At 40.6% G+C, this 10,767-nt stretch overlaps 1 protein-coding gene and 1 long non-coding RNA gene across 2 annotated transcripts; both read left to right on the top strand.

The window, feature by feature from the left end:
• Nucleotides 1–839: 839 nt before the first annotated feature.
• LOC112429962 (GTPase IMAP family member 8) lies at nt 840–6,222 on the top strand. The gene is made up of 4 exons (XM_024802118.2): nt 840–895; nt 1,210–1,247; nt 1,688–2,410; nt 5,696–6,222. Exons 2-4 carry the CDS (start codon nt 1,217–1,219, stop codon nt 6,220–6,222), a joined length of 1,281 nt encoding a protein of 426 aa, XP_024657886.2. The 5' UTR covers nt 840–895; nt 1,210–1,216.
• A 1,846-nt stretch (nt 6,223–8,068) lies between these two features.
• LOC143418359 (uncharacterized) lies at nt 8,069–9,769 on the top strand. The gene is made up of 4 exons (XR_013098324.1): nt 8,069–8,580; nt 8,672–8,734; nt 8,832–8,894; nt 9,011–9,769. It is a non-coding gene; the product is annotated as an uncharacterized LOC143418359 (long non-coding RNA).
• The last annotated feature ends 998 nt before the right edge of the window (nt 9,770–10,767 follow it).

Below are 10,767 nucleotides of genomic sequence, written 5' to 3'. Positions count from 1 at the left end.
TAAATACAATTTTTTTTAAAAAAAGGATTTTTGAAGGGCCTATATATGAAATAAAGATATGTTTATGATTCTGCATATTATATTATATTATATTATATTATATTATATTATATTATATTATATTATATTATATTATATATTATATTATATTATATCTTTTCCTTCTTAGTCACTTAAAGTATGTTTATAAAACTGTTTATTGTTATTTATTTATTTTTACAATTTCTGCTTCCCTCCTGGCCAGATCTTTCTTTAAAAAAAGACATTTTTTATGTCAATGACACTTTTTACCCGGATAAATAAAGGATATGTAAAAGTCTCTGCTAAAAACTGCAAGCAGACCATGTGCAGCAAAGAAGCGCCAGGCCATCATACTACCACCACCACGTTTGACTTCCAAAAAATGAACCTTTTTTCCTCATCAGTTCATAGACTATTAGTTTATATATAATATATATAATTTCAATTTAATATTATTTTATTTAATATATTTCTTGGGGAATGATACGAACCTTTGTGTTCGTTTTGCTCTCCCATGGACGCCATTTTTCACAGTCTTTTTCTTATTGTTGAATCATGAACTTTGATATTGACTGAGGTGAGTGAGGCCTGCGGTTCTTTAAATGTTGTTCTGGTTCTCTTATGACATCTTTTATGCTCCAAATCTTCTCCATTTGTCTTTCCAGACTGAGAGATGTCAATGGCTTTATTTCTCAGCTGTTTCCTTAGACTGTGTTATTATGTGGTGCTGTTTGAGAGCTTTTAGCCTACTTCACTTTATCAGACAGTTTCTCTTCCTTTTGGTGATTTCATGATTCAGCAAGTCTGGCAGTAATAAGGCCTGGGTGTGGTTAGTGAAACTGAACTAAGCTCTCACTTTGTCGCACAGGACCAGGTAGGATTGGACAACTTTCTTACCTTAATAAATTAAATAATCACTGTTGTATTTAATCAGGTTACTTTAGTCTAATATCAACATTTATTTTACCATCTGAAACATTTAACAAATATGGAAAAAAACAAAAACAAAAACCAAGAAATCAGGAAGGGACAAATACTTCTTCGCAGCACTGTTTGCCTGAAGTGATTTTAAAAAGAATATCACCACATTTCTAAAGTAAATATTTGGTATTTCTCCTTTAAGAAAACAGCTGATGATCAAAACTGGTTCTTTGAGTTCTGCCTTTCCTGTTCTTTGTTTCACTTTAGTTAAACAATGGCTGATGAGCGTGCTGTTCCCAGCTCTGGTAAATATTATTCTGTTCATGAAACCTGTATATAGAAATGGAATATAAGACTGTTTTGATTTATTTGTTAACATAACAAGGAAGCACATTTTTAATCAGACTCAGTTGTTACTGGCCGTGTCTTTGCATACAGGGAAGTGACTTTCAGTGTCGCATGTCTGATTGTGCACAGTGTTCAGTAGAGTACTCAGTGCTTAACAGAGATATCATTTACAGATTATTCTGTGTGTATAAAACATCATTTTATTTCACACCTCTGTCATCTTGGCTTTTAAACTGATGGACAACAAGCTAAGCAAACATACCACTGCTATCTACTCACATTGTTTTCACAGTTTTATTTACTAGTACTTGCAGTTACACAAACGTGTCCATAAATTCTGTATGAAGACACTTTTATAGTTTTACAGTTTGTAAACAGTGCTGCATCTGTGTTGCAGGGCCCAGTCACGACTCTCCAGAGTTGAGGATCGTGCTGATAGGTGGCAGAGAATTAACAGGAGAGCCCAGTAATAAGAGTCTGAGCGGTAACATCATACTGGGTCAAAATGTTTTTGACACCAGCAGAAGAACTGCCCAGAGTGTCGCGGGGCAGCAGGAGGTTCATGGCAGACGGGTCACTGTGGTGGATACTCCAGGCTGGTGGTGGCACTATCCACTAGAAAACACCCCAAAGCTGGATCAGATAGAAATCCAGAACAGCATCCATCTGTGTCCCCCAGGACCTCACGCATTTCTTCTGGTCTTTCATCATAGCTTTTTTTTGCCCCAGATCTTCATATCATCTTTAAACGAGCACCTGAAACTTTTCGACAAGGATGTGTTGAATCACACCATCGTACTGTTCACTGCTGAAGATCCATGGGAAAAAAAAAATATCAACTTCAAAATCAGTGAGTGGTCAGAAATGCAGTGGATTCTTGAGCAATGTGGAAACAGAAAACATGCCCTCTGTATGAGTAACAGGGAGGACAGCAGTCAAGTTGAAAAGCTTTTTGAGAAAATCGACGTAATGGTTGCTGCAAATGGAGGCCGTCACTATCCCATTGATCGTGCTCATGGAAACGCTATGAGGGAGGAAATGAAAGCAATAAGTGACAGAGCATCTAAGAGGTTTGATGAGGTGCAGACACACAGAAGGAAACTCAGAGCACTAATTGAAGGTGAGTCAAAGAGGTCCTGAAAAAAAAATCACAATAAATGGCCTGTATTTATATAGCGCTTTTCTAGTCCCTAAGGACCCCAAAGCGCTTTACATATCCAGTCATCCACCCATTCACACACTGGTGATGGTAAGCTACATTGTAGCCACAGCCACCCTGGGGTGCACTGACAGAGGCGAGGCTGCCGGACACTGGCGCCACCAGGCCCTCTGACCACCACCAGTAGGCAACAGGTGAAGTGTCTTGCCCAAGGACACAACGACCGAGACTGTCCAAGCTGGGGCTCGAACCGGCAACCTTCCGATTACAAGGCGAACTCCCAACTCTTGAGCCACGATCGCCCCTTAATAAAGTTGAATTAAAGACTAATAAATCTCTAAAGTAAATTACAGAAGAAAATGAGACATATTTCTCACTTTATTCACACACACATACAAGATATTTCATGTACCACCACATGAGACAAGGCAATGGATACCAGTTACTAGTTACAGTTACATTTAGATATTCATTAGAGATATTTGCCTTCTGAATGTAGGGACTCATGGTCTGTCGCTACTTTGTAACTTAAAAACAGAATCCCTATAGAGATAAGGTCCGATCCATAGGTTCCAGTTTCAGTTCCATTGAAACTTCCATGGCAGTTTGTGTTAGATATTTTAGTATTATGGGAGCATGTACTGGGTACTTTTTTTGATGATATTAGACAGAAGATTCTGTGACTCAACAAGGCTCTTTATGTTAACCGTCATTTTCTCTTGCTTTGTCAACTCAAGATTTTATGGTGTGAAAGTAGATACTAAGGTTGGAGGGAAAACACCAACAAATCACTCTTTTACTTATCACTCCCTTGCAGAAGATGTTTATGTGAAGACCATCTGGGTTGTGTCAGAACTCACGGATGTAGGAGACCTCTGTATAAGATTTATAGGCCTTGAGGGTGCATCTTGTAGAACAAAGGATTCTAACTGTCTAGTGTTTAACGGACCTGTCAAAGGTATGTTGAGATACGATTGTAGAAGGCCCCTTTCAGAGCTGGGGGACCTTCCTTATATGGTTTTAACTTGAAACTTGTTGACACACGAACTTTCTGCCTATAAATACTGCTGCACAAAAGAATAAAACTTTGAGTTGATTTTGGGAAAGCAACCTGAACAGTCTCTGTATCATTTTGTTCTCCTAACTGCTCCCGACGTCGTAACTAACCCGCTCACGGCATATCTGAGTGCTACTTGAGAATATATTGCTGAGTGTTACTTAAGAATAATTTTGAATCTTATAGGGTAAAGACAAAACTCTGCTTATAGACGCCCACGCCTCGGGGAAACCCGATCCACGGACCAGACCCGGGACGGAGTTTCTTTCAGTTTGCTCATGTCTACTTGGGTCTTTTGAACTTGGAGAAAACATCTGACTTTGTTGCTCTCACTAGTTCTTGGCCTCCTTCCTTCTGCTTAGCACATAGTGCTGGATTTTGGGTGAAATCCTCCATGCATAGTAAGGAGCTTCCAAGTCTTGTTGTCAATAGTTTTTATCTTTTTATTTGGCCAGCTTATTATCCCAATTGGATATCTAATCACTGGGACAGCGTAGGTACCAGATCTTGTTGGTAGCTATTGCCCAGATCGTATTCTTTCCATTCAGCTGACTCCTCAGGACTTGCCTTACTCTCACTAGGTATTTGGTGGTTGCAGCTTTCATGATTCCTATTTATCGTTGGAATTCCCGGGCACTTGTAGCTATCCTTAAGGTCTGTAATGCTGCTCTGACTATTTTTCGGACTATTTTTCTTCTCTTTGTTACCATCTGACTAGACTTCTCCAGTCCGAATGACATTCCGATGTCATTGCTGTAGATCCTAGTGGTATGGATCAGTATATCTATGTCTCGTTCACTCTTGGCATACAGCTTGATGTCATCCACGTAGAGGAGGTGGCTAATAATTGCTCCATTCGGTATGTGTAGCAAGTCTTGTCAGCTATTTAACTGAGAGGATTCAGGACTATGACGAATGGGGACAGAGCATCTCCTTGTGGAAACTTGTGCAGTTGGCTTGAAGTTGGCCTCTAGTGTTGTTCCCCACATCCCCATTGAATTTCTGATGAAGGCTCTGAGGGTCCTTTTAATCTTGGACAATTGTAGGCATTCCAAGATCCATGTATACGGCAATGTGTCATGGTCCTCGGTCGGTGCCCCAGTGTTTTGAGTTTTTGTACTTTTATTTTGATATTATCACATTTTATGGCAGTTGTGTTTTGGGTTGCATTTTTTGTACTTCTAGCTCTCCTGTTCTCCTTGGTTTGAGATTTCTAGTGCTTATGTCACAAGTGTAGAAGGGAACCCCTTCAATAATTGGAAGAGCAGCAGGGGGTGATCACAGAAACAGAAAACGTATTACCCGGTTAAAATAGTCAAAAGATAAATACACTTTATTTACAACACTAAAAATACCCTGCCCTTTTCTTGGTTGCTGTTATGAACAAACAAACAGATTATTTCAGGGTCTCTTTTCAAGAGACTAAAAGCAATATAAGAGATAAATATTACCATTCTGTAGAATATTCTTATATTTCACTTTTACTTGTTCCCATGTTCTAGTGGGTCCTGTTGTGGCTCTAATGTGAAAGGGGATATAATATAACATAATATAATATAATGTAATATAATATTGGATAATATAGTGTAATATAATAAATCTACCCTACCGCCTACTGGTGTTGGCCAGAGGGGCCGATGGCGCGATATGGCAGCCTGGCTTCTGTCAGTCTGCCCCAGGGCAGCTGTGGCTACAACTGATTAAACTCTGAAACTCCTGAAATCCCTCACTCAAGAGTTCTTGCTCTGCTGCCGAAAAATACCGAGCGCGCTCCTTCGACATTTTCACCGACCAATCAGAGGGTTGCCAATCAATGTTTCTACTATCGATGCGTAGCCCCTTTTACGACACCCAGTGATCTCACATTACTTCATCCAGCTGTACTAATCGTCAACAGCAGGTGTGTTCGGAGAACCGGATTAGTGAGCTCACGGTTAGCGCGATGATTTGGTCTTGGATGTGTCATTTGATCTTGGATGTAGTAAGCGACGTACGAAGAACGGGCCCCAGGTTTTATCCAAAATATCCTAGTGATATCACTGCTGCCATGGTGTAGATCAGCTGGTTGGTTTTGGTGATGTATGTGTGTGTATATATATATATATATATATATATATATATATATATATATCATGATTTGAATGCATTAAAACTATATGCCTGATTCTTGATTAGTTTTGCTTCTGCAGGTGGTAAAACCCCACCAGCACATTTAAGACTAGTGATGGTTGGTGCTCAGTGGTCAGCTAAGAGCTCGGCTGGAAACACCATTCTGAGGAAAAAGGCTTTTGCTGTTCATCACAGAAGAACAACGATGTCCTGTGAAATTAATCACGGCATTCTGGGAGAAAGGACACTCGCAGTGGTGGATTCTCCTGGCTGGTTCTACAACCACACCCTTCAGGACACCTCTGAGACAGATAAACATGAAATAGAGAACAGTGTGTACATGTGCACTCCAGGACCCCACGCAGTGCTCCTCGTGGTAGGCCTGGCATCTGCATTTAATACATCCTATCATAGAGCAGTCCAGGAGAGTAGTAATACGATGGCACCTATCCAATATGGCGGCCAACCGGTTTCGTGCGTGTGCGCATGCGCGTTCAGTAATACGATGGCACCTATCCAAGATGGCGGCCAACCAAACCGGTTTGAGAACCGGTTTGACCGGTTTCGTGCGTGTGCGCATGCGCGTTCAGTAATTCGATGGCACTAGTCCAAGATGGCGGCCAACCAAACCGATTTGACCAGTTTCGTGTGTGTGTGCGCATGCGTGTTCAGGTGTGGAAATACCACAGGGTATCAGAGGGGTTATATGAGTTTATGTGTTTTTAACGGGGTTTTAATTTAATCAAACCATAGGGTTTTTAATTAAACTATTTTTTCACTTAGGTGTATCGCAACATTCAGTTATGCATGTGTTCTTAAAAGCAATTCTTTGTTTCTTGTTTCATTCTTGGCGGAGTGGAAGCTGTTTTGGTTCACAGTGCGCCTTAACAAAGAGGGTGTGCTCTAGTCAAAAGTGTTGGTAATAGTGTTTTAATCACACTAATTTTCTAAATCTGACAATGTCTCAGCTTGCAGTGAGGCATGCATTTTATTTTATAAATGGCACAAATGGGAATTTCTTCTGAATGGGTGATGTCAGCATGTTCACAAGCGTTTCATTTAATCAAACCCCTAGTTTTAATTTAACTAGTTTTTACACATCTACTGGGGTTTCTTTCCAGGGTTGATGCGATCATTTTATTTAAAAATCGGGATTTCGGAATGTTGAACTAAGAGTGAGACAAAACCAGCCAGCTAGTTTTTAACACAGTAAATGTTACAAATAGCATTCAGTCCTTTAGAAAATAAATGCTATAAGCAGCCAGTATCGCTCTTTTCATCAGCCCTTTAGAAAATAAACGCTACAGTGATACTTCTAAAACCAGTCGCCCAGACCCGCTCCAACTTTTCAACAGCTGGCTAATTGTTTGAATTTGTTCAGGATTGTAAAAGCCCACCGCTGGGTATCACTTAGTTGTTGAGAGCACCATGCGAACAAGGGCCCAGCCTATTGTTTAAAGTGGCCAGTATTGGCTCTTTTTGTAATTCCTCGACAAGGTAAATGGGGCAGTTGGTACCAGTCGGGTGGCGACCCCGCCTATTGTCTGAAGTATCGGCTCCTTTGTAATTCCTTGAGAAGACAAAAGCCCTGTAGGGTCTCATTTAAATTGATTGGAGACATCTTGTTTCATTCTTGGCGGAGTGGAAGCTGTTTTGGTTCACAGTGCGCCTTAACAAAGAGGGTGTGCTCTAGTCAAAAGTGTTGGTAATAGTGTTTTAATCACACTAATTTTCTAAATCTGACAATGTCTCAGCTTGCGGTGAGGCATGCATTTTATTTTATAAACGGCACAAATGGGAATTTCTTCTGAATGGGTGATGTCAGCATGTTCACAAGCGTTTCATTTAATCAAACCCCTAGTTTTAATTTAACTAGTTTTTACACATCTACTGGGGTTTCTTTCCAGGGTTGATGCGATCATTTTATTTAAAAACGGATCAAACGGGCCATTTCTTCTGTAAGGGGTTTCATGGTTTCAGAGTAGTTTTTAACACAACAGATAGTCGCAAATAACATTCAGCCCTTTAGAAAATAAACGCTACAGTGATACTTCTAAAACACGCTGCACACAATGTCACCTTTTCCCCCAAAGCAGCCAGTATCGCTCTTTTCAAACTAATCGTCTTTTAAATACACTCATTTTGTGATTCTGGTGTCACACCATGCACCGATGCAAGCATTTTATTTATTTAAAAACGGATCAAACGGGCCATTTCTTCTGTAAGTGGTTTCATGGTTTCAGAGTAGTTTTTAACACAACAGATAGTCGCAAATAACATTCAGCCCTTTAGAAAATAAACGCTACAGTGATACTTCTAAAACCAGTCGCCCAGACCCGCTCCAACTTTTCAACAGCTGGCTAATTGTTTGAATTTGTTCAGGATTGTAAAAGCCCACCGCTGGGTATCACTTAGTTGTTGAGAGCACCATGCGAACAAGGGCCCAGCCTATTGTTTAAAGTGGCCAGTATTGGCTCTTTTTGTAATTCCTCGACAAGGTAAATGGGGCAGTTGGTACCAGTCGGGTGGCGACCCCGCCTATTGTCTGAAGTATCGGCTCCTTTGTAATTCCTTGAGAAGACAAAAGCCCTGTAGGGCCTCATTTAAATTGATTGGAGACATACCTTTCTTTTTGGAAACACCCACCCTATATAAAAAACACGCTCAGAGCCCGATACCCTGAGCCATTTACGCCTCAAGATTCGCTGCAGAGCACACCATTTTCTTTGCGATCATCAACACTAACATCGTTCTTTATAACATGGACATCGTAAACGGTAAGTAAAACAAAACCTATTATTGGATTTTTAAAAAGTGTTATGTTAACATATTATAGGATATTCAAACTATCTTTTTTTCCTAAAACAAAAGCTTAATTTTTAGGAGTTCGGGAGAACGGCCCAGGACCCTTTTCTTTAGAAACGGGCGCTTTTACAGCTGGAACTAGTTCTCTAACAGGCACAAGGTGTGTACAGCATTACTGGATTTTTAAACGTATGTATGTTTTAAACTAGCGATTGTTTTAAATTATGTAATAACGTTTTTGTTTGTTCCAGGGTTAACAAACTGAGCAGGAAAACATTCAGACACCGCTACCACAGAGCCCTACCTTACATCAGGTGTGTATACAACGGGATGTATAGTTGTGTATTTTTTTTTTTTTAAAGGGGTTTAAACAATTACAAATGTTCTAAACTGACCGTTTTACACCTACAGAGCCACGCCAGAGAACCGGGTGTGTGGAGAAGCAGGACCATCCCGAATAACGCACACTACAAGGTAAGCATAGGCATATATAAATTAGATAAAAAGAGATAGAGAGGGAGACACGCTTATTCAGTTTGAAATGGGTACATGTATAATATGTTTTAACACATGTCTATCTATCTTCACAGACTGCAGAACAGCACCCCTCCTCATAATGATCAGGACACCATACGATTCCAGACGTTTTTGGAATGTTTAAGCAGTATCGACCTCCCAGAACAACAAAAACCTGGAGCTTTGTGCAACAGTGGAGAGTCAGAACCGATCTTCATCAGCGAACCTGCAACACCCCCGAGTGAGTGGCTACCTCGCGATTTCTCTGATGTTTTTGAGTACAGCATGTCAGATTTTGATCTAGTTCATATACCCACCACCCCAGAATGTGTCAGAAATAGCGTTGATTCACACATAGATTTCGAAGAAGACGGCATAACAGACTCTCAAATATCAGCGGCGTATGATGCTTACATAAAGCTTCCAGACGCTCAGCCTGCTGAACAAAGTCATATAGCTTCAATAGCTTCAATAGCTGATAAATTATGTTTGATTGAAGCTAGACTCAATCAATACCACCAAGAAGCACAGGTACAAAGGCAACAGTTTACCAAACTCATAAACAAAGTGTGTAGTACATTAGACAACATCTGCAGCAAAATTTCAAGTCCCTGACTTTTAAAATCCAGACCATGGACCCTCCAAATAAATTATTTAAACATAATAACGGAACCTCCACTCCTGTTAGATGTTTTGACTTAGAGACTTTTATGCAGTGGGCTGAAGAAACAGATAAAAAATTAGACGATATTATAGCTAGACTTAATAGGGTGCCTGCATCAGCCTCATCCGATACACATCCTTGTCAGACTGTTCCTACGTCTGCTATTGCTGATGGGGCTATTGTTGCTAATAATAGTGATAGTACAGCTGGTGTTGCTCGGGCCGTTGCTGTTACTGATGCTAACCATATAGCTTGTGCTGCTGGTGATTTTGCGTCTGATGCACAATCTAGCCGGGTCACCTCTGCTGCAGCTACTGCAGTTGTTATTGAGCCCGTTGTGCAGTCTGGGTCCGGCAGCCGCTCTCAGTCACACATTAGAGAGATACCTAATTTTAATGCTCGCGAATTGCGTGAACGCCTTGATTTTAGGGGTATAAGTCTCGATCATCCAGAACAAGTGCCGGCGCGAGTGCGCGAGTGCTTAGCCAATGTGATAGACAGAGCTGTGGCGGGATCCCAACAGGGCAGTGTTCTAAACGTGGTCCTGCGTGGCCCCTCGCTGGCTTCAGATGTTCAGGCTGTTTTAAACGCTGATGATCGGTATGATCCGGAGCTGTTTCTCGATCAAATTGCACAAGTTATGCAGAGTAATGATGAATCTATCGGTGATGATGAATTAGAGTTTATTGTCACGGTAGCTCAGAACAGTAGTGGCGGGTCTCGCTTAAGACTGGCGCACATACCTTATGATGAGATTCTCTCAAAGAAAGGCAGACATTTATACACACCAAACAACACAAACAACAATTTGTGCTTCTCCCTATGCATAGCACATTCATTAAACTCATCATCCTCTGAGCATGAAAAACTTGCTACAGCTAAACAGATGCATGCTGAAGTAGGTCTATGCGACACACAGCAAGTATCATTCTCTGATGTCGGTAAATTTGAGAAGCACTTCAACATTAAGATTGTAATCTATTACCACACAGAAGGGCGTAAACGCCTGGAATGTTTTTACACACATGAAGAGCCAAACCCTAACACGTTGATGATGTATCTCCATAATCAACATTACCACCTGATTTTAAACCCGACCGCTTTTTTGGGGGGATCCTATGTGTGTAATTTCTGTTACAGTATATATAATACACCATTACAGCACAG

Source organism: Maylandia zebra, linkage group LG4, assembly GCF_041146795.1.
Source record: "Maylandia zebra isolate NMK-2024a linkage group LG4, Mzebra_GT3a, whole genome shotgun sequence".
Lineage (NCBI taxonomy): Eukaryota > Metazoa > Chordata > Actinopteri > Cichliformes > Cichlidae > Maylandia > Maylandia zebra.
Note: the sequence above shows the minus strand (reverse complement) of the source record. Positions and strands in the feature narration are given on the sequence as shown.

Coding starts and splice junctions, on each gene's coding strand:
- LOC112429962 (XM_024802118.2), top strand. CDS start 1,217: ATGGCTGATGAGCGTGCTGTTCCCAGCTCTG. Junction 1,248..1,687: donor GCGTGCTGTTCCCAGCTCTG/GTAAATATTATT, acceptor TCTGTGTTGCAG/GGCCCAGTCACGACTCTCCA. Junction 2,411..5,695: donor ACTCAGAGCACTAATTGAAG/GTGAGTCAAAGA, acceptor TTGCTTCTGCAG/GTGGTAAAACCCCACCAGCA.